This window comes from Pristiophorus japonicus, chromosome 22, assembly GCF_044704955.1.
Source record: "Pristiophorus japonicus isolate sPriJap1 chromosome 22, sPriJap1.hap1, whole genome shotgun sequence".
Classification (NCBI taxonomy): Eukaryota; Metazoa; Chordata; class Chondrichthyes; family Pristiophoridae; genus Pristiophorus; species Pristiophorus japonicus.
Genome location: NC_091998.1, coordinates 27,784,272 through 27,812,032, shown reverse-complemented (window position 1 = coordinate 27,812,032; position 27,761 = coordinate 27,784,272). Strand labels below are relative to the sequence as shown.

General features: G+C 46.8%; 1 protein-coding gene across 7 annotated transcripts in view; it reads left to right on the top strand.

Moving 5' to 3' along the window:
- shld2 (shieldin complex subunit 2) overlaps positions 1–27,761 on the top strand; it is a 118,486-nt gene that overhangs the window by 48,200 nt on the left and 42,525 nt on the right. For all 7 annotated transcript variants that reach the window (XM_070865820.1, XM_070865819.1, XM_070865818.1 and 4 more), the window contains one exon: positions 11,038–12,674. In XM_070865820.1, the coding sequence (XP_070721921.1) occupies positions 11,105–12,674 (1,570 nt within the window). In that variant the 5' untranslated portion in view covers positions 11,038–11,104. The remainder of the gene's footprint in view (positions 1–11,037; positions 12,675–27,761) is intronic.

Here is a 27,761-nt window from a genome sequence, read left to right as displayed (position 1 = left end):
CAGACCAATTGAACAAGTACTTTGGTTCATTATTCACTAAGGAGGACACAAACAACCTTCCGGATATAAAAGGGGTCAGAGGGTCTCGTAAGGAGGAGGAACTGAGGGAAATCCTTATTCGTCGGGAAATTGTGTTGAGGAAATTGATGGGATTGAAGGCCGATAAATCCCCAGGGCCTGATGGACTGCATCCCAGAGTACTTAAGGAGGTGGCCTTGGAAATAGCGGATGCATTGACTGTCATTTTCCAACATTCCATTGACTTTGGATCGGTTCCTATCGAGTGGAGGGTAGCCAATGTAACCCCACTTTTTAAAAAAGGAGGGAGAGAGAAAGCAGGGAATTATAGACCGGTCAGCCTGACCTCAGTAGTGGGTAAAATGATGGAATCAATTATTAAGGATGTCATAGCAGCGCATTTGGAAAATGGTGACATGATAGGTCCAAGTCAGCATGGATTTGTGAAAGGGAGATCATGCTTGACAAATCTTCTGGAATTTTTTGAGGATGTTTCCAGTAAAGTGGACAAAGGAGAACCAGTTGATGTGGTATATTTGGACTTTCAGAAGGCTTTCGACAAGGTCGCACACAAGAGATTAATGTGCAAAGTTAAAGCACATGGGATTGGGGGTAGTGTGCTGACGTGGATTGAGAACTGGTTGTCAGACAGGAAGCAAAGAGTAGGAGTAAATGGGTACTTTTCAGAATGGCAGGAGTGACTAGTGGGGTACCGCAAGGTTATGTGCTGGTGCCCCAGCTGTTTACATTGTACATTAATGATTTAGACGAGGAGATTATATGTAGTATCTCCAAATTTGCGGATGACACTAAGTTGGATGGCAGTGTGAGCTGCGAGGAGGATGCTATGAGGCTGCAGAGTGACTTGGATAGGTTAGGTGAGTGGGCAAATGCGTGGCAGATGAAGTATAATGTGGATAAATGTGAGGTTATCCACTTTGGTGGTAAAAACAGAGAGACAGACTATTATCTGAATGGTGATAGATTAGGAAAAGGGAAGGTGCAACGAGACCTGGGTGTCATGGTACATCAGTCATTGAAGGTTAGCATGCAGGTACAGCAGGCGGTTAAGAAAGCAAATGGCATGTTGGCCTTCATAGCGAGGGGATTTGAGTAGGGGCAGGGAGTTGTTACTACAGTTGTACAGGGCCTTGGTGAGGCCACACTTGGAGTATTGTGTACAGTTTTGGTCTCCTAATCTGAGGAAGGACATTCTTGCTATTGAGGGAGTGCAGCGAAGATTCACCAGACTGATTCCCGGGATGGTGGGACTGACCTATCAAGAAAGACTGGATCAACTGGGCTTGTATTCACTGGAGTTCAGAAGAGTGAGAGGGGACCTCATAGAAACGTTTAAAATTCGGGTTTGGACAGGTTGGATGCAGGAAGAATGTTCCCAATGTTGGGGAAGTCCAGAACCAGGGGTCACAGTCTAAGGATAAAGGGGTAAGCCATTTAGGACCGAGATGAGGAGAAACTTCTTCACCCAGTGAACCTGTGGAATTCTCTACCACAGAAAGTAGTTGAGGCCAATTCACTAAATATATTCAAAAGGGAGTTAGATGAAGTCCTTACTACTCGGGGGATCAAGGGGTATGGCGTGAAAGCAGGAAGGGGGTACTGAAGTTTCATGTTCAGCCATGAACTCATTGAATGGCGGTGCAGGCTAGAAGGGCTGAATGGCCTGCTCCTGCACCTATTTTCTATGTTTCTATAAGTTAACCCCCTCATCTCTGGAATCAGCCTAGTGAATCGTCTCTGTACCCCTCCAAGGCTAGTATATCCTTCCTTAAGTAAGGTGACCAAAACTGCACGCAGTACTCCAAGTGCGGCCTCACCAATACCCTGTACAGTTGCAGCAGGACCTCCCTGCTTTTGTACTCCATCCCTCTCGCAATGAAGGCCAACATTCCATTCGCCTTCCTGATTACCTGCTGCACCTGCAAACTAACTTTTTGGGATTCATGCACAAGGACCCCCAGGTCCCTCTGCACCGCAGCATGTTGTAATTTCTCCCCATTCAAATAATATTCCCTTTTACTGTTTTTTTTTTTCCAAGGTGGATGACCTCACATTTTCCGACATTGTATTCCATCTGCCAAACCTTAGCCTATCTAAATCTCTTTGTGGCCTCTCTGTTCCTCTACACAACTCGCTTTCCCACTAATCTTTGTGTCATCTGCAAATTTTGTTACACTACACTCTGTCCCCTCTTCCAGGTCATCTATGTATATTGTAAACAGTTGTGGTCCCAGCACCGATCCCTGTGGCACACCACTAACCACCGATTTCCAACCCGAAAAGGACCCATTTATCCCGACTCTCTGCTTTCTGTTAGCCAGCCAATTCTCGATCCATGCTAATACATTTCCTCTGACTCCGCGTACCTTTATCTTCTGCAGTAACCTTTTGTGTGGCACCTTATCGAATGCCTTTTGGAAATCTAAATACACCACATCCATCGGTACACCTCTATCCACCATGCTCATTATATCCTCAAAGAATTCCAGTAAATTAGTTCAACATGATTTCCCCTTCATGAATCCATGTTGCGTCTGCTTGATTGCACTATTCCTATCTAGATGTCCCGCTATTTCTTCCCTAATGATAGCTTCAAGCATTTTCCCCACTACAGATGTTAAACTAACCGGCCTATAGTTACCTGCCTTTTGTCTGCCCCCTTTTTGAGGTGTATAAAATTATTTGGAGCCTAGACAGAGTGGAAAGGAAGGACCTATTTCCCATAGCAGAGGGGTCAACACCAGTGGGCATAGATTTAAAGTGATTGGTAGGAGGTTTAGCGGGGATTTAAGGGGAAATTTCTTCATCCAGAAGGTGGTGGGGGTTTGGAACTCAATGCCTGAAAGGGTGGTCGAAGCACAAACCCTCACCCTATTTAAAAAGTACTTGAAGTGCCATAACCTAAGGAGCTATGGACCAAGAGCTGGAAAGTGGGATTCGGCTGGATAGCCATTTGTTGGCCAGCACGGACACGATGGGCCAAAATGGCCTCCTTCCATGCTGTAAATTTCTATGGTTCTATTCTATGAGCGATGCTCAAGAGGAGCAGCAAGTAAAGTGGTGAGTGAAACCTAGTCATTTTACTGTGGATCAAGGTCAAGATCATTTTAGCTTCAAAATCAAAAGTATGACTTGTTGCTGCTAATGGATTGTGGGGTTTTAGCTTTTATAACACTAAATTCTAAAATTTCTGAGATGACAAGTGCTGTTTCATGGATTCTATTTTGGAAGTGAGGTAGCGAACCAAAACCTGCACAGAAATTATTTTTCATTAAATTATTAATCAAAATAGCACTGACCAAGGTATAAATACTGTCTTACTTATGTTCTTAGAATATAGATGGAGAAAGAATTCACGTGATGTGAAGTTACAGAGGGTGTGCCATGTGAGTGCTTTAAATTGTTGGTGTTGTGCAAATTGTCTCCTTTATGGAGCCTGATGCAGTGTTTGTCAAGTGAGTGTTTTAATAATGCTGGAGGTGAGTCTAAGGTCCGGGGTTTGCCAAGTGAGTGCTGGTTTTGAGTTGAAGTGCTTCCTTTATAGAGTTCGAGGTCCAAGATGCACCACATGAATGTTTCAAATGTTGGTGCTGAGCAGAAGTTTTCTCTTAGAGTCACAGAATTTACAGTACAGAGGAGGCCCATCAACCCATTGAACCTATGCCAGCGCTAGTTGTTCAATTGGAGCTGTCTATTCTACTCTAACACCATTTGTCTGCCCTTTTCCCAAATCCTTTTATATCCTTTTTCAGATACAACATTCACCTAAAGGTGCCAGAAAATCCATTCACCCTATCTACAACTACTCCTTAACAACGTGCAGTGCCAGCTAGCTTACTTGCTGCAGCTCCTAATCTACTACTTGTACGAGGTGCTGAGTGAGATAAGGTTCAGCAGTGGGTGACGAGGATGCTTCCCCTGGAGACCTGAGGTGACTCTCGTCTCAGGGAAACTGGTGTTCCAGAGGGACCAACTTGCAACAGTCCTTTTCTTGCAGTATCAAGGGTGCTGGGCCTGTGTCTAAAGCTCTCTCGCCTGTGGGCACTGGAGGGGTCCCTAAAGACACATGCTCATTGCCCCTATTTACCTATTATCCACAAGAGCTTCCTCATCCTGCAGACTCGGGTCATCAGTATTGGTGTTCCTCCCTCAGTTACACTTCTTTGTCAGTCATTGTGCGCTCACCTTTTCCTTTGTGGGGATAGAGGACTTTGTTAAAGGAATTTGTGTGTTTTTCCCCCATATGGACACATGCATCTCATGTCGATGAGAGGTGCAGGTGCATTGACCATTTAAATGGTGTCCTTAAAGACTGGCAGAAGCAGTTATGACAGGCTAAGTGAATCAACAGAGTGTTGTGAGTTCAGATGTTGCTTGGATGTCTTCAGAAATTTCTCTGACAAATAAAGAGCTAAAGAGTTGAGTGAAGCCTCTATCAGTGATCGAGAGTGTGGGCTGGTGACAGTTCTTTGACTTACCTTGGCCACCTTTTGAGGGAATTGAGCCTCCTCTTGCACTGTGGGCTACTTCTTGGGGTGGTGGTGGTGGTTGTATTGAGTGCAATGAGCAGATTTGCTGCACACCTTGAAAAGAGAACCAGGCCAGTTCCTGGCTGGGGAGGAGGATGCAGCCTACAAAGTCACTAAAAGCTAGTGCACAGGTACAAAAAGTAATTAAAAAGGTGGGTGGAATGTTGGCCTTTATCTCAAGGGGGCTGGAATAGAAAGAAGAGGAAGTTATGCCTCAGATGTACAGAGCTTTGGCCAGACCCCCTCTGGAGTGCAGCGTTCAGTTTTGGGCACCACACCACAGGAAGAATGCAGGGGGTGCCGTGCACATTCACCAGAATGATACAAGGGCTTCAAGGGTTAAATTGTGAGGACAAGTTGCATAAACTTGGTTTATAGTCCCTTGAATTTAGATGGTCGGGGAATGATCTAATTGAGATGTTTCAAATGAAAAAAGAGATTTGCTCGGGTAGATACAGAGAATCTATTTCCTCTGGTGGGGGAATCCAGAACAAGGGACCACAATCTTAAAATTAGAGTGAGGCCGTTCAGGAGTGAAGTCAGGAATCATCTTTTCACACAGGGTAGTGGAAATCTGGAACTTGCTCCCCCAAAAGACTGGAGGCTGGGGCAATTAAAATTTTCAAGCCCAAGATCGACAGATTTTTATTATTTAAGGTTATCAGGGTATGTGGAGCAAAGGCTGGTAAATGGTGTTGAGGTACAGATCTAATAAAATGGCAGAACAGCCAAGAGGGGCTGAATGACCGACTCCTGTTCCCAGATTGAATTTCTCAATGGCAGTGCTCCTGTAAACGTATCACAAAAGCCACTGAAGTTGAATGTGTTTTGCATTCCTTGCCTCAAGTCTCATTTTCTAACAAATCAAATCAAATCTTCTCATTTTAAAGAGCAGACATTCCATTAGGGCTCGAACATCAGACACTGATCTCAGCCATTCATCATTTGCTGCTGAGTGTGTTTGAAGAGGCATGCATCAGCAGCAAGGAAAATAAAAATAGATTGGGTTGTGAGCCGCGGAAAATGGAGCTAGTCTCCTGGGGCTAGGAAGGCTGCATTAATCGATACAAGCACGAGCAGAGCAGACATGCAGGCAGTGGCCAGTACGGCAACAGTGCACCTGCTACTTTATAAGAACATAAGAAATAGGAGCAGGAGTAGGCCACTTGCCCCCTCAAGCCTGCTCCGTCATTCAATAAGACCATGGCTGATCTGATCATGGACTCAGCTCCACTTCCCTGCCCGTTCCCCATAACCCTTTACTCATTGATCGCTCAAAAATCTGTCTACCTCCGCCTTAAATGTATTCAATGACCCCGCCTCCACAGCTCTCTGGGGCAGAGAATTCCATAGATTTATAACCCTCTGAGAGAAGAAATTTCTCCTCATCTCTGTTTTAAATGGGCGACCCCTTATTCTAAGCCTATGTCCCCTCGTTTTAGTTTCTTCTGAGTGGAAATATCCTCTCTGCATCCACCTTGTCGAGCCCCCTCATTATCTTATAAGTTTCAATAATTCTTCTGAACTCCAATGAGTATAGGCCCAACCTACTCAACCTATCTTTATAAGTCAACCCGCCTCATCTTCGGAATCAACCAAGCGAACCTCTGAACTGCCTCCAATGCAAGTATATCCTTAAATACGGAGACCAAAACTGCACGCAGTACTCCAGGTGTGGTCTCACCAATACCCTGTACAGTTGTAGCAGCACTTCTCTGCTTTATACTCTATCCCCCTTGCAATAAAGACCAACATTCCATTTGCCTTCCTGATTACTTGCTGTACCTGCATACTAACTTTGTGTTTCATGCACATTTATGTTTATGTTCTGAGTTCCCCAGATTTTCTACACTCGGTCCCCCCGGATCATGGACTCAATGTGGTCTTGAGCTCTTCTCTGCTCCAGTTACACTAATTGTAGTTTTCGACACCATGTCCTTTTTGATAACCATTGTTTTTCACAACTAATTTCATTTTCCCTTGCCAATTTTCTCCTTTCCCCTCCTGTGCTGAAGGCATTGGCTCTTTTCAGAGGTTCCAGAGGTGACAATTCATGTGCTGCCATGCTGCTCTACTGAGGAATATCATAGTCATGCTACCTTTAGATCATGTCCACATACACACACTCTGCAGGTCCCTGGACATAACTCAGCTATTCATTGGACAGCCTCAATATGCCAATGAGGAACTGATGATGGACATCCATTTAGATGAAACTGTGCGCATGAACTCCCCTGATGGTTCAGCAAATTCACCGTTTTATGTAATGCTGAACCATACAGACTAGGCAGATCTGCAGATTGATCCATCCTCTGTACCGAGATAATCAATTTCAGTCTGAGGGTCTACAGTCAGGCTCAGCACCCTTTGGCCAGAGTTCCTCATCACTCAATAGTGATCCCTGCTGGAACATGCACAGATGTGTCGGAAGAGCTCAGCTATGAGGCCCTCCAAGGGTAAATAGCCCGCTAACACTGACGGAGATCATAGGTGAAGCACAGTCACTTGAATGAAGTACTGGAGGGGGCCCGGACCCAGCAGAACTCCAGTACTTCAGTCAGCACCTCTGGGAGAAAAGGAGAGAGAATTGTAAGGAAAATTAAATAAATAAAAGAACAAGAGTCCTTAACAGCAAACAGTCAGTCCATTTAATCACAGGTGGCTTCAAAGATTACTCATCACTTTACCTTTTGCGAATGATCCTTAAAACCGTTTTATTTTTCTCCCGTCTATTTTTACTGGGTGCTTTCTGTTTCGCAAAGTTTTATTTAATTCATGAGTGGCAAAGACACAACCTGACAACACAGAGCTTCTTACAACATGGAGCAAGACAGTCCCTCATGTCTCTAACAACTTTAATTTCAGTAAAGGATACACAAGCCATTTCAGGTGTCCGTGTAAATAATGACTCACAAGTCATTTTTAACTTACTGCAGTGGAATTGACTCCTGACATGAGTCCTACACAGTCAGCAGCACTGACAAATATAGTTAGCTGCCTATGTTCACCGACAGCCGAGGGAGCCCAGTGTTTTGCTGTGTCTCCCAATCTGCTGCAGCCTTGTAAACAGGCAGAGTCCACTAAAGCGGGCCTGTAACGTGGTGCAAAAGTGCATTATCCCACAAGCACATGCAACGCACCGGCACACCCTCTATTCCACGCCTGCACTGTGAAGAATTTTTTCTTTACATTTGCGAAAAAGAACCTAATAATTTGTTCAGTCCTGTGCTGTTGTTTGGTAAGCCCGGAGGGGAGGAAGGCTGATTTGGAAAGCCAAGAGCCAGTCTTCTACTCATGGTTCATTTTCTTAATATGCCTCTAATGGGCCTACAGGAGGGCAGAGGTACATGGTAGTCTCAATTCCGGAGAGTTAGGCACATCAGTTTGATGCCTCTCACCTAAAAACTAGGGTAAGTATAAAAGCTCCATCAGAGTGTTATATGAGCAGTTTCTAGATACAGATATTTTGTGGCACTCAAGTAAATGGGCTGGATTTTCGGCTTTTGAGCTTTCGGGACAGAACTGATACCGCTGGAAAAAGCTTGGTCCTCGTCTGCAAAATTTGGCAAAAATGAGCTTCCATGGTCGGGAGCGCAAAATCAGGTGGTATCAGTTTTTGCGCCCCAGACAAAAATTGTGGCGTTAAAAAAGTACCGTTGATTTAAGGAACTTCATTGCTGCTCCGTGCCTCACAACATAAGGTTGTATATTGTCTGGTTTTATTTTGGTGGGGGGAGTTTTTGTTACTTTGTTGCAGTAAAATTTATGATTCATACTTTGCCATGGGTCCAACATTCACCGGAGATATGACTTTATGGGGGCACATAGCATGTCTAGTATTAGCTCCATCCCTCAGTTTCCTCCATTTAGGAGAACCGGTCCATTATGAGCTGGCGACATGCGACTCTTGGTCCGGCTGCATCTCCATGCTGCCTCCCCCGTGGATGGAGTGGCTATCCAATGGAGGCCTCGCCAGGCTCCTCTTCATCGTCCTCCTCCTCCTGAAGTGGGGCTCCAATCCCCATGGGCAATGCCTGGCCCCTCATGTTGGCCAAGTTGTGCAACATGCAGCACACCACATAGAATTTGGAAACCTGTTGAAGGGAGTACTGAAGGCTGCCTCCAGAGCGGTCCAGACATCGGTCTGCCTATAGGGGATGGCATATCTCTGTCAGCATTTTCTTTCAGAAGCGCAGCCATCTCACACACTGCTCCTCAGAGAGCTGGAGGTATGAGCTTTGGTGCCTATAAACCCATTGGGGGGGGGGGGGGGGTAAGCCCTCCTCCCCAGACGTCTTTGGCCTCTCCTCATTTGTGGGCCGACATGGCCAAGAGCCCTTCTTCTAGCTTGACGCCACCTGGCAAAGCAGGGAGCATGATATGCTGTCAAGCTAGTAATGCCCCCATTAAATTCTCTCACTGAAGTTGTAAAGGCACTGTAATGACAGATAAAACTGCCGTTTGCAAGTCCGAGCTTCACGCAGTGTGATGTGCACAACCGCTGCAGTCAATGTGACCTGCGATGTAGGAGTCTCATCCCTCCATTTAAATACGCTGCCAATAGTGCCTGCTGCACCCTGGGAACGCCTAGTTTTTCAGACATTTCCTGGGGCAGGCGTTAAATGAGGCGTTGGTGCCGAATTTTGCATGCATGGCGGTAGCGGATCATTGCATGACGATTGACGTCATGATCGCAGTGAAACTAGTTTGTGGGGCGGTAAGTTTTAGCACCGCCGCAAACCATGAGTTGAATTTGCTGGCCGGGCGGTAAAAGCTGGACGCCTGACGTCAGGCACAAACTGAGGCGCAACCAAGCCGAAAATCCAGCCCTATATAGAGTCTTCTCTTGGGAATAACAGATAAAAAGAACGCAGGAGTTGCCCTATGTACTGATGTAAACAGGGTTATCACAAACAGGATCATTTTATGGGAAGTTTGCTGTGAGCCCTTTTCTCTGTGCTGTGTAGGAACCGAGTGCCCTCTAGTGGGATAGCAGTGTGTTGATAGCGATTCAATATTCTACAGTCATGCCAACCCCACTGTCTCATAAATCAAGAGAATAACTCTTAAAAATCAAGATATTTGGCATGTAAATCATGAGTTGCAATTTTTTCAAACCTTAATCAACATAGATCGACAGTTGGTTTATAAACCTAGTTAGTGGCTTATTTAACTTCTAACAGGCCAGAGTTCTTTACAAAAAACGATATTACTGCATCTGAAAATGCTTTACAAAAATCTGTAAATGGCCAGCGATCTGTGTTTCTTTGTCTTTGTACTTTGCCTGAGACTGGGGCAGGGCGCATGCAAATCTCCTTCAAAGGTGGAAGTTTGGTTATTCTCGATGTAGAAGATTCCTCAGGTCGCCGTGTGTCAGACCGAGTCTTTCCCCGTCGGCCACAACTGACAGCGTGAGTTGTCCATCCCACGTCATTTTTAGAGGGGCCAATGCAAATTTTAAGTCCGCTCTGACAGTGATGTTTTGTTGACTCCTTCAGGCCCCACAAAAATCTTCCCACCACCTGCTGATAGTCCGTCCATGGCCCCTCCCCTGGGATTGTCTCCCGTTTTTAAGACCCACTTCTGTCTTGATTCCGCAGGAGTGCCAGATCTCCTATCCCCATCCCGATCGGCGAGCTGCCTGTGGTGGCCGTTCAGCGCTGGCAGCCTTCCGATATTATTCTAAGGAACTTTGGAATAATCCTCCTCCTCTTAGAGATCATGAGTGAGGCTTCATTTCACTCAGAAATCGCGTCTCTCAGGATAGAATCACGAGAGTTGGCACGTCTGATTCTACCATGGAATTTTTCACAGATGGAGGCTGTCCTGCCCATTGTGCCTACACTAGCTCTCTGAAGGAGCTATCCATTTCGTCCCATTCCCCTCTCCAGTTCAGTAACCTATTAAACATGTGTATGTAATTGAATTCTGTTTATTTGGAAAGTACGTTGAATTCAAGAGGCAGTGTACTTCGTAAGTGTGTAAAGCTAACCAATGCATGTCTACAAATGTGCTAGCCTAATGTTTCAGTGTCTACATGCACTCATTCTGGGTACTGAACCACATAGACCAGGTTTAATCCCCACTGTGGCTGAATTAGATAATCTCAGCTGGGGTGAATTAAATAGTAAACCTTTGACTCATCTTCAAAGGCTTGGGCTTTGTATGATCTGTATGATATTCAAAGAAAGCTGCGATTTACTAGCATCTTTGGTCTCTTATCTGTTTAGGAGCATTATTGTTAACTCCCCCTGCTTCCCCCTCCCTCACCCTGGATAGTGTAGTCTACAGTACCATAAGGATACAGATCAATAATGTAAATTGTGGCACTGTGCCTGTTAGAGTAGCCAACCTGAAACAGGGCCATGCCCTGGGGCAAGTTGTAAAAATCATGCTAATATGCTTAAAAAACTTCTTCAGTTCTTAGCTATGTAATTGTTCGTTCAATGTTTTGCTGTCTTCTTAACAGGCGAAAGTGTTGAACTTCAGTAGGAGACCACATCATCTGGAAGGAATGAAGAATTTATTATCCCAACATGACCAACAGAAAAAAAATTCACATCTTCCTTGGAGCACCAGCCATTTTGAAACAGTGTAAAACATCAATACAAGAAGAAGTAACTGATGGCAGCTCCCAGAAGTGGATTCAGTGCAGGCTCTTATTTGAGAATGGATTTCTCAATCCCAGTGCTAGAGAATGCGGAATCAAAGGGTCTCAGAAACCTCTCGATTGGCATGAAGCAAAATCGCGATTGGGAAACCAATCTGGACAGTCTTCCATCTCAAAAAGTGAAGAAGGAAACATAGCGTTATCTCAAGAATGTACTTTTGAGAACCTCGATGCTTCAGTGCTGGAACAGAGACTGAGCAAAGAGTGCAATAGGTTATATGATGAGGACCTCAGTACTAGACAGATAGGTAAACAGCAGAGGAGAGGGTTGCTGCACTCTGAAGGGGAACTCAAGATAGCTGAAGAACATGATCGAGATCCCATAAATTCTGCTTGCACGGGAGAAAGTTTCAAGACACCACCTGGGTCTGATGAGGGGAGCAGAGAAAGTGGAGAAAATGATTCTCGGGGCCCTGACGGCATCACAAGAGAGCAGAATACATCTTTGAAAGAAAATTGTCCTGAATTGCCCCGTGACCCTCTGATGGAATATCTGCAGAGTACCTTTCCAACTGAGGGACAAGAAGCTTGCACAATGGTGAATGTAGGTTTATCAACAGACGCTGAGTTCCTCAGTGTGTTAACTGCCAGTCAAGCTGCTATTCTTTCACAGCAATTTTCAGAGAGTGAGTTCAACACACAGGGCCCTCATGACAACGTAAAGGCTAAACTGGAAAAAAACACGAAAGGTACTGAGATGTCCTGTCAGTCACTTGCATCGACCCATAGTTCTATTAGGCCAGCTAGACAACGTGCCAGTGAGGCAGATTGCGGACAAGTTGACAGTTCAGAAAATACCCCAGAACTTTTCAGCTTATTGAGTAACCAGCAATTGTCCAGCAATGAGGCTGTAGATGGAAGAACATCAGAAGGCTCAGAGCTGCTCTTCAGTTCCTTCACTGATTGGTCCAAAGGTGACGTTGAGGTTAATATTGAGCCATACAGTAGAGGAATCCTATGCTCTCAGGTTGCAGACAGTGCTAAGTGGTCTTTAAAAAGATCAGTGGAGACTATCAAGGAGCCTGAGAAGTTAAAACAGGTGACCCAAACATCAAGATCACCAATTTGTTTCCATAAAGAGCCACCAGCATCTAAGAAAATGAAGCTGATGAATTCTGAGAGAATCTCCGATCTTGGTCACTATCTGAAGGCACAGAGGGACCGATGGCCAACACCTAAGCTTGGCTTCCTTCAAACAGAACGGCTTAAAAACTGCACTGATAGGAGCAGGAATTACCACATTTTGGTCACCGTTCTGCTCCGCTGCCTCCTGAAGGAGATACAGATCAAATCGGGACCATTCGTTGGGTGCAGAGTCCCCTTAGCAACTATTGTGGTAACAGACCAATCACGGGTCACCATGAAGATTGTGCTGTGGAGAGCTGCTGCATTCTGGGCGCTGACTGTCTTCCCTGGGGATGTCCTACTGGTAACAGGTAAGGGAACATGTACTCCCAGACATTTGTTCATCCTTTCAGAAATGTAAGATCTCTGGGATTGGGGAAGGGGGTCAGTGTCCAGATTGGCTCTTGACTTAACAGTAGGAGTATCTGCCATAGTTGAATAATGCACACAGTCTATGACCTGTGCGGCAGACTGAACAAGTTGAAAAGTTTCCAGTCTGCATGAACAGCGGGCATGTGTGCATGGTTGGGACAGATTTTGGAACAAACGTGCGTTTGAAAACCAAGTTTTTGCTGTTCGTTTTCAACCATCAAAATGACCAGTTGGTGAGCCCCCAAAACAGACTTGCTGTATCAAAAGCAGATGGGTTTGACCACTAAACATCAGTTATATTTTTGAAAAAGGAGCTAAAATAGAAATCCAAGGTGGAAAATTGAGTCTTAATTTCTTCCAGTCATCTGTTCTTTTCTTCCTACAGTTTAAAACATTTCCCTATTCAGAGAAAATGGTTTCTACTGAAAGATTCACAATAATAATTTTCAGCAAGAAACCTGTCTTTGTGCTTCAGGTTTACTCTTTCATTTCTGTTTCCCCGCCATTAGCCCCCCAGCATCTCAATCTGGCTGGCTGCGGCCGGGAAATGGATTCCACAGATGGTAATCGGGCCCTGACGTTAAATTCGGCAGGACCTAAGAGACATCTATATTTCCCAGTATCCCGACTGCTAAACTGGTCCCCACACCCTCGCCTCTCCCCTTAAATATCGGGGCCTTGGTCTTTCATGAGTGACTTGGTAGATAAAATCACTGCCCAGTATAACACTAATCTCTAAGGTGTCAGCTATGGCTCAGTGGGTAGCACCCTCACCTCTGAGTCAGAAGGTTGTGGATTCAAGTCCCACTCCAGACTCGAGCACAAAATCTTGGATGACAATCCAGTGCAGTACTGAAGGACTGCTGCACTGTCAGAGGTGCCGTCTTTTGGATGAAACGTTAAACTGAGGTCTTGCCTACCCTTTCAGGTGGGTGTAAAAGATTCCATGGCACTGTTTGAAGATCAGCAGGGGAGTTCGCCCCGGTGTCCTGGCCAATATTTATCCCTCAACTAACTTCACTGAAACAGATGATCTGGTCATAACCTCATTGCTGTTTGTGAGAGCTTGCTGTGAGCAAATTGGCTGCACATGCAAAAACGTACTTTGTTGGCTGTACAGCATTTTGGAATGTCCTGAGGCTGTGAAAGGTACTATATAAATGCAAATCTTTTTTAAAACAGACCAGAAAGACCCACATTCTAACTCCGATCTATAGATGTTTTACATTGCATGTTAGTAGCACTGAGTTCCACAAGGATTAGTTCAGCGCTGCTATCTACAATCTAAATATAAAACTGACAACAACTTGCATTTATATAGCACCTTTAACGTAGTAAAACATCCCAAGGCGTTTCACAGGAGCGTTATCAAACAAAGCTTGACACCAAGCCACATAAGGAGATATTAGGACTGATGACCAAAAGCTTGGTCAAGGAGGTAGGATTTAAGGAGCATCTTAAAGGAGGAGAGCGAGGTAGAGAGGTTTAGGGAGGCAATTCCAGAGCTTAGGGCCTTGGCAGCTGAAAGCACAGCCGACAATGGTGGAGCGATTAAAATCAGGAAAGTGCAAGAGGCCAGAATTGGAGAAGCTCAGATATCGCGGATGGTCGTAGGGCTGGAGGAGGTCACAGAGATAGCGAGGGGCGAGTTCATGGAGGGATTTGAAAACAAGGATGAGAATTTTAAAATCGAGGCGTCGCTTAACCGGGAGCCAATGTAAGTCGGTGAATGCAAGGATGATGGGTGAATGGGACTTGGGTGCGAGTTAGAATATATATTCTTTACCAGCTTATTCAAGGCACTTTTGTTCCCGTGATATATCCCTCCCTAAACCTCTCTGCCTCTCTACCTCATTTTACTCCTACAAGCCACTCCTTAAAATTTACCTCTTTCTATCCTAATATCCCCTTATATCGCTCGGTGTCAAATTTTGCTTGATAACGATTCTGTGAAGGGCCTGGGGACATATTACTATGTTAAAGGCACCCAGTGTCTTGGCCAATATTTATCCCTCAATCAACACAACTAAAAACAGATTATCTGGTCATTGTCACATTGCTGTATTCACGAACTTGCTTGTGCACAAATTGGCTGTCGCATTTCCTACATTACAACAGTGACTACACTCCCAAAGTGCTTCATTGGCTGTAAAGCGCTTTGAGACGTCCAGTGGTCGTGAAAGGCGCTATATAAATCCAAGTCTTTTTTTAATATAAATGCAAGTTGTTGTTGTTAACAATTTAGAACTAACAAAGGCTGGGAAACTTCTTTTCAGTAGGTCATCCAGGCTGCTGGTCTTGGCAGGTGCTGGCAGATTTGCTCTTGACTCACAGCCGGCTGTGCAAGACCCATGCTTGGGGAATCCGGCAGCATGCCAGTGCAGGCGTGTTGAATTTGCTGATCTCAGCTGGGTCAATGGTTTGGATGCTCATTTGACCCCCGTATCCCTGGACTAGAGAGGACAAAAAACAGCTAGCGCTCCCACTCCTGATTGCTATCCGATGTCTCCTGCTGGGAAGAGCCTGTATCTGGAGCTGGGCGAGAACAAGTTTGGGCTCTGCAGTGACTCTCCGTATAGTCAAATAATCTAGGGGACCTCGGGGACCAATTTTAACCTAACTCGCCGAGTGGGAACCTCATGGCATTGGGTGGAACTCTGGTTTTACACACCACCCAATGTTGCTCTCCAGTGACTTAACTGGAGGATAAAATCGGGCAAGGTGTAACACCAGTTTTGCACGCGATCCCATCAGTTACACGTTAGGCGGGTTAGTTTAAAATTACTCTGTCTCAGCTCCACAGGAAAGTTGTCCTCTTGGGGGAGATACGAACAGACTGGGGAAACAAACTGCATGGGGGAAGAGTCAGAATCTTGCAGTTCAGTCCAGTCCTGTAGAAAGCCTCGGCTCTCAGAATTGACTGATACTTGAGAGGAATGGAGTAGGATCATCTCGTTTTTTACACATGCAATGCAATGGAAAACCGGCAAAGAGAGACCAAATCTGTCGGGACAGAGAGCGAGTCAGTGAGAGTCATCACTCGGCTGTTGTTAACTGGTTCAGGGAAGCAATGGAGAAACTGGACATCGGGAGAAAATATATCACTGGAACGAAAGGGCCTTGAATAAGCTGGTAAAGAATACAGAGACCTCAAGAATAAGAAATAATAGAAGGAACTGCAAGTATGAAACAGATTCAGATATAAATCAGTCCATGCCCGCATGCAGCAAGACCTAGACATCCAGGCTTAGACTGATTGGCTCGAATGTTACTTGGCACTAATCAAGTGCCAGGCAGCAACCACCTCTAACAAGAGAGAGTCTAACCACCTCTCCTTGACATTAAATGGCATTACCATCACCGAATCTCCCACTGTCCAAATCCTGGGGGTCACCATTGACCAGAAACTGAACTGGACCAGGCACATAGGTGACGTAGCTGCTAGAGCTGTTCAGAGGCTGGGTATTCCACGATCATTTCCTAACTCCCCAAAGGCTCTCCACCACCTACAAGATACAAGTCAGGAGTGTAATGGAATACACTCCAATTGACTGGATGGGTACAGCTCCAACAACACTCAAGAAGCTCAACACCATCCAGAATAAAGTAGCCTGCTTGATTGGCACCCCTACACCACCTTAAACATTCACTCCCTCCACCACCACCGCACCGTGGCTGCAGTGTGTACCGTCTACAAGATGCACTGCAGCAACTCGCCAAGGCTTCTTCAACAGCACCTAGAAGGACAAGGCATAGGAACACCATCACCTCCAAGTTCCCCTCCAAGTCACATACCATCCTGACTTGCTGTTCCTTCATCATCGCTGGGTCAAAATCCTGCAAATACCTTCACTACACGGACTGCACCGGTTCAAGAAGGTGGCTCACCAACGCCTTCTCAATGGAAGTTAGGGACGGGCAATAAATGCTGGCCTTGCCACCGACCCCCACATTCCAGGAATGAATTTTTAAAACTCTGTACTCGCTGACTTACAATAGCTCCCAGTCAGGCAACGCCTCAATTTTAAAATTCTCATCCTTGTTTTTTTTACTCCCTACATGGCATTGCCCCTCCATATCTCTGTAACCATCTCCAGCCCTACAACCCTCCAAAATCACTACTCTCCTCCAATTCTGGGCTTATGCACCTCTCCGATTTTCATCTCTCCACCATTAGCGGCCGTGCCTTCAGCCATCTAGGCCCTGAGCTCTGGAATTTCCTCCCTAAACCCCTCCATTTTATTTCTTTAAAGGCGCTATATAAATGCAAGTTGTTCCTGTTGTTTTTGTCCTTTATATTATTTCTTGTATTTTCAGTCTTTCCCTTTCTAGCTCTGTTTGAGGTCCAGCCTCCACAGCATGCTGCAATATAGCTTCACAAACAATGGCACTTGTCTGAGAATCTATCTCAGTTTTCTGCTGGCCCAGTCTCGCTTCCCCGGGTTGCCAGGAGTCCATTATAGACAGGAAACCTTGTCAGAATTCTCCAGCAGTTAAACATAGCCTCTGTACTTCTGTCAACGAATCGGCCGGAAGCTGGGGACAGATGGCGGAGATAGACTCCAAGGGTGTTGGGCTGCACTGCGAGAGAGTGGGCAGTGAAATATCAACAATGTCTTCCTTATGATAAGAAGGCAAGACTTTCTCATGGCTACAATAATATAAGAACAATTAGATGGCTCGTTACATGCTGCAAAGTGAATAGGTCTTCTGATTGTAGGGTTCTGCCCTATAACTATCCCAGACTTAAACCCAATAAAACCTGGGACAGCCAACTGGTATGACGCATGCACTTGCACAGTTTGGCATAAGGAGCGCTTTGTTTTCTTGCTGTGTTGACGTACACCTTCTGTGTGGAGCATACATCCAATTCCCTGTGTCACTCACAGACGGTTTGATGAAATTCCACAGGGGAGATGTTGGGGCTGGAGCCTGTGATGCGAAAAACTATTATTAGTGCCACACATTGTAAGGACAGTTCAAGCTGTTTTTTCCTTCAAATACAGTTTTGCTAATTAAACCTGAAGTTTTCTATTATTGCATTTTATTTTTTAACCCAAAAGAGAGTGGATTTGCCCACAGCTCACTTTTTTTACTCGAATTAGGCGACAAAAATTTAACTGGAAAATCAGAAACGTTAATTGTACAACTAAACAGAGGGCCATTGTTTATTTTTTTCTGATTTTAACACTTTTTTCCTTTTGGTAAATCCTGATTTAAATATTTTTAAATGGTTTATTTTTATTTCTGTTTCTCCAACTTGGTTATTTTCCATATCCTAGTCTGTGAATTCGATGGAGCCTCCCTGAGCTGGGAGACCAGGATGTTGACCTGGAAGTTGACTCTTTCATGACCTGGACTCCAGAATCACCCCGTCTCCAACCCCCAGACACTTGGCATACTGCCCATGGATTCAGCACCAATCGGCATTTATTGCCAGCCAAAAAGGTCAAACACAGTGATCATAATAGTATCAAGTTTAGAATAGTTATGGAAAAGGACAAGGTACAATCAAGGGTAAAAGTATTTCCCGAGAGGAGGGCTAATTTCAATAAGTTATAAAGGGATCTGGTCCAGGTAGATCGGAATCAAAAATTGGTAGGCAAAACTGTGGTCGAACAATGGGTGGCCTTCACAGTGGAGCTGGTTCTTTTACAGTGTAGACACATTCTTATGAGGGGGGGAAGGAAGGGCATACAAAGCTAGAGCTCCTCGGATGACAAAGATATAGGGGCCGAACTCAGTGGACTCACCACCTGCCTCCGCTGAGTTTTCTGGGCGGTCTCCCCTCCGAGCGAGTTTGGTGGAAGTCTCCCGCTGGCGAGGAGGGAAGACCGCTGGGGACCCGCCCGCTGACGCGCAACTCACCTAAGTGTCCTCCCGCCACCCCCGAGCTGCTAGTTTGGTCCGGGTGGGAGGCCGCTGCAGCAGGGGGAATAACCGCCGTGTGGAGGCAGGTCTAACCTCAACGGTAAGTATGAAGACCTGCAAAAAAAGGTTAATAAACTTCTTTTCTTTATTTTTTTCCCAGCGATTCAGGTGGATGGGGCCCCCTGAAGGATTTGCAGTGCTTTTAAAAAAAAGTTTTGGAAAATGTTTATTTTTATCAGTTCCCCCCTCCCTGGGCCCGACTCAATCCTCGGCGGTACTTTGCCGAGGATTGCATTTACTGCCGAGATTGGGAGCTCCTGCCCGCTGCCGCCCAGATTCATGGCGTAAGTTCTATTTTTGCCGCCGGGCGGTCTTTCTAGGACTTTTTTATGAAAGTTCCGCCCAAAGTACCGTCAGGATCGGAGCGGGCGTTTGGGCGGCACTTGGGCGGAACTCAAGTTCGGGGCCATAGAAATGAAAAGGAAACAGAAAAAGGAGGTTTATGACAATTGAAGGTTCATAATACATTAGAGAACTAAGCTGAATATATAAAGTACAGAGGAGGTCTAAAGAAGAGAATACAGGGGAAAAGAGAGAGTATGAGAATAGATTAGCAGGTAACGTAAAAGGGAACCCAAAATTTTATAAACACATAAATAGTAAGATGGGAGTCACAGGAAGGGTGGGGCCGGTTAGGAATCAAAAATGGGGTCTTCTTGTGGAGGCAGAGGGCATGGCTGAGGTACTAAATGTGCACTTTGCATCTGTCCTCACTAGAGAAGAGGATGCTGCCAATGTAGCAGTAAAGGAGGAGGCAGTAGCGATAGTGGATAGGATAAAAATAGATCGAGTGGTTGTAGTGTATTTGGATTTCCAGAAGGCATTCGATAAGGTACCACATAAAAGATTATTGCATAAGATAAGAGCTTACGAGGTTGGGGGTAATATATTAGTATGAATAGAGGATTGGCTAACTAACAGAAATCAGAGAGTCAGGATAAATGGGTAATTTGCAGTTGGCAAATGGTAACTAGCGGGGTTCCACAGGGATCAGTGCTGGGGCCTCAATTATTTACAATCTATATTAATGACTTGGATGAAGGGACCAAATGCAATGTAGCCAAATTTGCTGATGGTACAAAGATAGGTGGGAAAGAGAGATTGTAGAGGGACATGATCGGGGGCCTAGGAAAGGTGTGAGTTTGGGGCCCAGAAGAGGCGAGGGTCCAGGGGCAGCACGGGCCAGCCCACACTGCGATATGTGTACGCACTAGGTCCGTGCAGCAGAGCTGGTCTCCAGTCGTCTTGGTTAATCCTTGCTACTGAACCAAGACCTAGCTCTGTCAAGCCCGTGTGGTGGCTGGTGTGCAATGGTCACCACACGCTAAAAAAAATGCACAGACAGGCATCTTCTACCCTTCAAGATTTAGTTCGGGACTTGGAGTTTTAGGTCCTTCATTGAAACACCTGTGAACTTTTTGGCATGGAAGCAAGTCATCCTCGATTCAAGGGATGCCTATGATGATGATGATGATGAGGTGGGAAAGCAAGTTATGACGAGGGCACCAAGAGTCTGCAAAGAGATATAGATAGGTTAAATGAGTCGGCAAAAATTTGGCAGATGGAGTATAATGTGGGAAAATGTGAGGATATCCACTTTGGTAGGAAGAATAAAAAAGCAAATTATTATTTAAATGGAGAGAGACTACAAAATTCTGCGATAGAGAGGGATCTGGGGGTCCTTGTACATGAAACACTTAAAGTTAGCATGCAGGTACAGCAAGTAATTAGGAAGGCAAATGGAATGTTGGCTTTTATTGCAAGAGGGATGGAGCATAAAAGTAGGGAAGTCTTACTATAACTGTACAGGAAGGTGTTGGTGAGAGCACACCTGGAGTACTGCATACAGTTTTGGTCTCCTTATTTAAAGAGGGATATACTTGCATTGGAGGCAGTTCAGAGAAGGTTCACTAGGTTGATTCCTGAGATGAAGGGGTTGTCTTAAGAAGAATGGTTGAGCAGGTTGGAAATATACTCATTGGAGTTTAGAAGAATGATAGGTGATCTTATTGAAACGTGTAAGATTCTGAGGGGGCTTGACAGGGTAGATGCAGAGAGGATGTTTCCCCTTGTGGGGGAATTTAAAACTAGGGGGCATAGTTTCCAAATAAGGGGTGGCACATTTAAAACGGAGATGAGGAGGAATGTTTTCTTTCAGAGGATCGTGAATCTTTGGAATTCTCTCCCAAGAGAACAGTGGAGGCTGGGTCATTGAATATATTTAAGGTGGAGATAGACAGATGTTTGAACGATAAGGGTTATGGGGAGCGGGCAGGAAAGTAGAGTTGAGGCCAAGATCTGATCAGCATGATCTTATTGAATGACGAAACAGGTTTGAGGGGCCAAATGGCCTACTCCTGCTCCTAATTCTTATGTTCTTATAAAGAGGAGATACTTAAAAAGTTGGCAGTCCTCAAAATACAAAGATGACCTGGTCCAGATGGGATGCATCCTAGGCTCCACAGGGAAGTAAGAGTGGAAATTGCAGAGGCTCTGGCCATAAATTTTCCAATCCTCCTTAGATATGGGGATGATGCCAGAGGACTGGGGGATTGTAAATATTACACCTCTGTTTAAAAAGGGGGGAGAGGGATAAACTCGGCAACTACAGTCCAATCAGCCTAACGCCGGTGGTGGGTACATTTTTAGAGACAATAATCTGGGACAAAATTAATTGCATTTGGAAAAATATGGGCTAATAAATGAAAGTCAGCATGGATTTGTTAAAGGCAAATCATGTTTAACTAACTTCTTCTCTGCTGTTTCATTCTATGATTCTCCAGCGAGGATTGCTCTCTGGAGTTGAGGAGGTTGAGACGCGGGGCTGTGTTGAGCAGACAGACCAATGCACTTTGTCTACCCTTGTGGACTTCTTCAGCTCAATGACCAAATGTAAAACAAATAATAGGCCAATAATTGGATGTATTACTGCCGGAGCTGACTGTATCAAAATATTCAACTCAAGATTTTCATAGTCTTGATTTCAGCCACCATAGCGTGCTGTCGAGCTGTATAGATGATCAAGGGACAGCCGGTGGTAATTGGGCAGTGTGGAATTGCTTGTGATGTTTGACTTTAGATTGACCGTTATATTCTACTTGATCGACGACCTCAGCAGTGACATTTTCAACCACCTGATAAATAACTACAAAAATGCATTGATTAGAAATGCGATAGGGTCTTAATTGAGACACTCCATTCACATTGCTACAATCATAGGAAGGGAGGAAGGAAAGAAAGAAGGAAGGAAGGAATTAACTTGCCTTCATCTGTTTGAGGGCAATATTATCACGCATTTGGAAAGAGTCATTCTAATACAGTGTTTAGATAGTATAGTGTTTAGACATTAGTGCATGTTTTTGAAAGTTTTTTAAAATCTATATATATCAAGGGACATAACACCTCCTGTAGCCCATATGTTGGAGGCAGCTTGCCACTTTCAGTCATGCTTATATTATTGGCAGCAGCTTCCAACTGAAAAGCTCTTCTAGACACTCTAATATTGACAGTCCTGCTTTTAAAACCTGTGTCAGCCGTGGCTCAGTGGTCGCACTTTTTCCTATAAATCAGAAGGTTGTGGGTTCAAGTCCTACTCCAGAGACTTGAGCACAAAATCTGAAACGTTTCCTCTCCCCACTGGGGCTTGCTTGCCATGTAGGAGTTCCGAGTAGAGCCCGACACGAGTATGTTAACATAGAAACATAGAAAATAGGAGCAGTAGTAGGCCATTCGGCCCTTTGAGTCTGCACCGCCATTCAATATGATCATGGCTGATCCTCCACCTCAACACCATATTCCCGCTTTTTCCTCATACCCCTTGATGCCTTTTGTTTCTAGAAATCTATCTATCTCCCTCGTAAATATATTCAATGACTTGGCCTCCACAGCCTTTTGTGGTAGAAAATTCCACAGGTTCACCACCCTCTGAGTGAAAACATTTCTCCTCATCTCGGACCTAAATTTCCTACCCCGTATCCTGAGACTGTGACCCCTTGTTCTAGACTTCCCAGCCAGGGGAAACATCCTCCCCGCATCCAATCTATCCAACCCCATCAGAATTTTATACGTTTCAATGAGATCTCCTCTCATTCTTCTAAATGGTAGTGAACACAGGCCTAGTCGACCCAATCTCTCATACTACAGTCGTGCCATCCCAGGAATCAGTCTGGTGAACCTTCGCTGCACCCCCTCTATGGCAAATATATCCTTTCTTAGGTAAGGAGACCAAAACGGCACACAATACTGCAAGTGCGATCTCACCAAGGCCTGTATAACTGTAGTAAGACATCCTTGCTCCTGTACTCAAATCCTCTTGCAATGAAGGCCAACATACTATTTGCCTTCCTAATTGCTGACGCACTTGCATGTTAGCTTTCAATGACTGGTGTACAAGGACACCCAGGTCCCTCTGTACATCGACACTTCCCAAGCCATCACCATTTAAATAATACTTTGTCCTTGTATTTTAACTACCAAAGTGGATAACTTCACATTTATCCACGTTATACTGCATCTGCCATGTGTTTGCCCACTCACTCAACCTATCTAAATCGCCTTGCAGCGTCTTTGCATCCTCCTCACAACTCTCAATCCCACCTAGTTTTGTGTCGTCAGCAAACTTGGAAATAGTACATTTGGTTCCCTCATCCAAATCATTTATATATATTGTGAATAGCTGGGGCCCAAGCACTGATCCCTGTGGAACCCCACTAGACACTGCCCGCCACCCCGAAAACGACCCATTTATTCCTACTCTCTGTTTCCTGTCAGTTAACCAATTTTCAATCAATGCCAATACATTACCCCCAATCCTATGTTCTTTAATTTTGCACACTAACCTCTTATATTGGATTTTATCAAAAGCCTTCTGAAAACCACCTATGGCAACTGATTGTTTTATAACCTTCAACAATTCAACCACGACAGTGCTACATCTAAGTGTTTCTGTTTTTCGCCTCCAGACTGAGACCCATGGAAGCTTTGCTGTCACTCAGATGAATGAAAAGCGAATTGGAAGATTAATGCAAATAAATGCTCAATCTTAAATCTCTCGAGTTCAAGACAAATAAAAGATTGTATTTGCCTGTTCAGCACTGGGCGACTATAACCATAACAAATTCAGTGGGGATCAATAACATTGTTTTTTTAGTAGCAGGGAGTGACCATTGTGATTCCCTCAGCAGGGAGCCCTGCAGTCCCTATAGTTCCTTTCATAGAAACATAGAAAATAGGTGCAGGAGTAGGCCATTCGGCCTTTCGAGCCTGCACCGCCATTCAATGAGTTCATGGCTGAACATGCAACTTCAGTACCCCATTCCTGCTTTCTCGCCATACCCCTTGATCCCCCTAGTAGTAAGGACTACATCTAACTCCTTTTTGAATATATTATGTGAATTGGCCTCAACAACTTTCTGTGGTAGAGAATTCCACAGGTTCACCACTCTCTGGGTGAAGAAGTTTCTCCTTATCTTGGTCCTAAATGGCTTACCCCTTATCCTTAGACTGTGTCCCCTGGTTCTGGACTTCCCCAACATTAATAAGAACATAAGAATTAGGAACAGGAGTAGGCCATCTAGCCCCTCAATCCTGCTCCGCCATTCAACAAGATCATGGCTGATCTGGCCATGGACTCCGCTCCCCATAACCCTTAATTCCCTTATTGGTTAAAAATCTATCTATCTGTGATTTGAATATATTCAATGAGCTAGCCTCAACTGCTTCCTTGGGCAGAGAATTCCACAGATTCACAACTCTCTGGGAGAAGAAATTCCTTCTCAACTCGGTTTTAAATAACTCCCCCGTATTTTGAGGCTGTGCCCCCTAGTTCTAGTCTCCCCGACCAGTGGAAACAACCTCTCTGCCTCTATCCTGTCTATCCTTTTCATTATTTTAAATGTTTCTATAAGCTCACCCCTCATCCTTCTGAACTCCAACGAGTAAAGACCCAGTCTACTCAATCTATCATCATACAGAGACGAATCAGCCTTGTGAATCGTCTCTGTACCCCCTCCAAAGCTAGTATATCCTTCCTTAAGTAAGGTGACCAAAACTGCACGCAGTACTCCAGGTGCGGCCTCACCAATACCCTGTACAGTTGCAGCAGGACCTCCTTGCTTCTGTACTCCATCCCTCTCGCAATGAAGGCCAACATTCCATTCACCTTCCTGATTACCTGCTGCACCTGCAAACGAACTTTTTGGGATTCATGCACATGGAATCCCGTCTCGGTCAAGTCGTCCAGGACCCGGCCCTGCGGACGGTGTACGAAGCGAAGAAGGCCGCGCTGAAGGACCTGCAGCTCGTCGGGTCCCGAGGCGCGTTCGTGAGGTCGCGGATCCGGTTCCTGCGGGATCTGGACCGCGGCTCCCCCTTCTTCTACTCGCTGGAAAAAAGGCAGAGTGTCCGTAAGCAGCTCTTGACGCTGCTGGCCGACGACGGCTCTCTTGTCTCGGATCCGGAGGGCGTCAACAACAGGGCCCGTGAATATTACGGGGCTCTGTTCTCTCCGGATCCGTCCAGCGAGGAAGCGCGTAGAGTTTTGTGGGAGGACCTGCCGAAGGTCAGCCCGGAGGGCGCCGAAAATCTGGAAGCTCCGCTAAGCCTGGCGGAGCTGACCGGTGCCCTCGACCGGCTCTCGAGGGGAAAATCCCCGGGGCTGGACGGGCTGACCGTGGAGTTCCACAGGGCGTTCTGGGACGTCCTGGGGAGCGACTACGCGCGGGTCCTGGGGGAAAGTCTGGCGACCGGGGAGATGCCCCTCTCTTGGCGCAGGGCAGTCATCGTCCTGCTGCCTAAGAAGGGCGATCTCCGCCTCCTTAAGAACTGGCGCCCGATCTCCCTCCTCAGCACGGACTACAAAATCTTCGCCAGGGCGATGTCTGCTCGCCTTGGTGCCGTGCTGGACCACATGATCCACCCCGACCAGTCCTACACGGTCCCGGGCCGGACAATCCACGATAACATCCATCTGGTCCGGGACCTCATCCATTGTTCCCAGGAGGCTGGTCTGTCGGTCGCCTTCCTATCCCTCGACCAAGAGAAGGCGTTCGACAGGGTGGATCACGACTATCTGCTCGGAACTCTGCGCGCTTTCGGGTTCGGGACGCATTTCGTCGCCCGGATCCGACTTTTGTACGCCGCCGCGGAGTGTCTGATTAAGGTTAACGGGTCCTTGACGGCGCCCCTTCGCTTTAGGAGAGGGGTGCGCCAGGGATGCCCCATGTCCGGCCAGTTATACGCCGTTTGCGTGGAGCCTTTCCTGCGCCTCTTGCGGACGAGGTTGACGGGACTGGCTCTGCAAGGGCCGGGCGTGGAGGTCGTCCTCTCGGCTTACGCCGATGACGTGCTCCTCGCGGTAGAGAATCCCGCTGACCTGCGGAGGATGCGTGAGTGCCAGGAGATTTACTCGGCCGCGTCCTCCGCCAGGATCAACTGGGAGAAATGTTCCGGACTCCTGGTGGGTCAGTGGCGGGTGGACTTCCTGCCGGAGGAGCTCAGGCCTTTTGCCTGGAGCACGACCCATCTCCTCTATCTGGGAGTCTGCCTTAGCCCCGACGAGGGAGCCTGGCCGGCGAACTCGCAGGAGCAGGAGGCCAAGGTCGCCGCTCGCCTAGGGCGCTGGACAGGACTGCTCCGAGTGCTGTCCTACAGGGGTCGAGCGCTAGTCATAAACCAGCTGGTGGCCGCAATGTTGTGGTACCGGCTGGTCACTTTGACCCCTCCCCCTGCGTTTGTCGCCAAGATACAGAAGAAGCTGGTGGACTTCTTCTGGAACAACAGGAAGCACTGGGTCTCTGCTGCGGTCTTGAGTCTCCCGCTTGAGGAGGGCGGTCAGTCGTTGGTGTGCGTCAGCGCCCAGCTCGCGACTTTCCGTCTTCAGACCCTGCAGAGATACCTTTACGTCGAGCCCCCTCCTAGGTGGTGCGCTCTGGCGACGTATTTCTTCCGCCAGCAGCGCGACCTCAACTACGACACGTAGCTCCTGTTTGTGAACTTGGGGGGTGTCAGGACCGCCCTCCGGGAGCTGCCTGTCTTTTACAGGGACCTCATCAGGGTCTGGAACAAAGTCTCCACCAAGCGTAGCTCTCCGCCGGCTGGAGTGGCGGCTGTCCTGCAGGAGCCGCTGCTCGGGAATCCGTACCTCCACGACCAAGGCTTTATGTGGCGGTCGGAAGAGAGGGCTGTGGCTGGTGAGGTGACCAGGATCAGGGACCTGCTCGATGGCGGAGGAGCGGGCTGGATGGCGCCAGACACGCTGGCACGGCGCCTAAATTCTGCCAACGTCTGCCACGCGGCCGATGCCATCGAGTCGCTAAAAACAGCTCTGGGCCCTGACTCCGTTAGGTGCATCGAGGAGGCTCAAGCACGTGGGGAGATCCCGTCCGAACTGACCCCCGTCCGGACGGAATTCCTCATCGGCGCCAAACCCCGGAACCTCCCTCGGGGGCCGGCGCCTCACAACTTGAGCCGCCTCGGGGAAATCCCCTCCGTGCCTTTCAGTTCCGCGTGGAGGGGTTTCTTGTACGGGCTGCTCCTGCACACTCTCAACTTTGCCATCCTCGCCTGCCGTCCGGACACGCCATGGCGTACCATCTTGCCGTCCGGAGGAGGCGGGGGTCCCCGATGGAGGGCACTCTGCGCAGGGATCCTCCCACTATTCATCGGGGACTTGGCCTGGAGGGTGGTGCACGGAGCAGTGCCGTGCAACAAATTTTTAAGCCGGTTCACGGACTCCCAGGCCGCCTGCAATTTCTGCGGTCTGGAGGAGTCCGTGTTCCATGTTTTTATTGAGTGCACGAGGTTGCAGCCCCTGTTCCATTATTTGAAGGGGCTGCTCCTGAAATTCTGGCTGCACTTTAGTCCCATCTCCTGATCTTTGGGCACCCTGTGCGGAGGGGAGCGGGTAGGTCCGAGGGCCCCCTCGTAGGACTGCTCCTGGGCACGGCCAAGGGTGCCATCAGCCAGTCCAGGCAGCGGGCGGTCGAGGGGGTCGTTCAACCTGACTGCCTGCCTCTCTTCCGCTCTTACATCCGGTCCAGGGTGTCCTTGGAGATGGAGCACGCGGTGTCCACCGGTACGCTCGCGGCCTTCCGCGA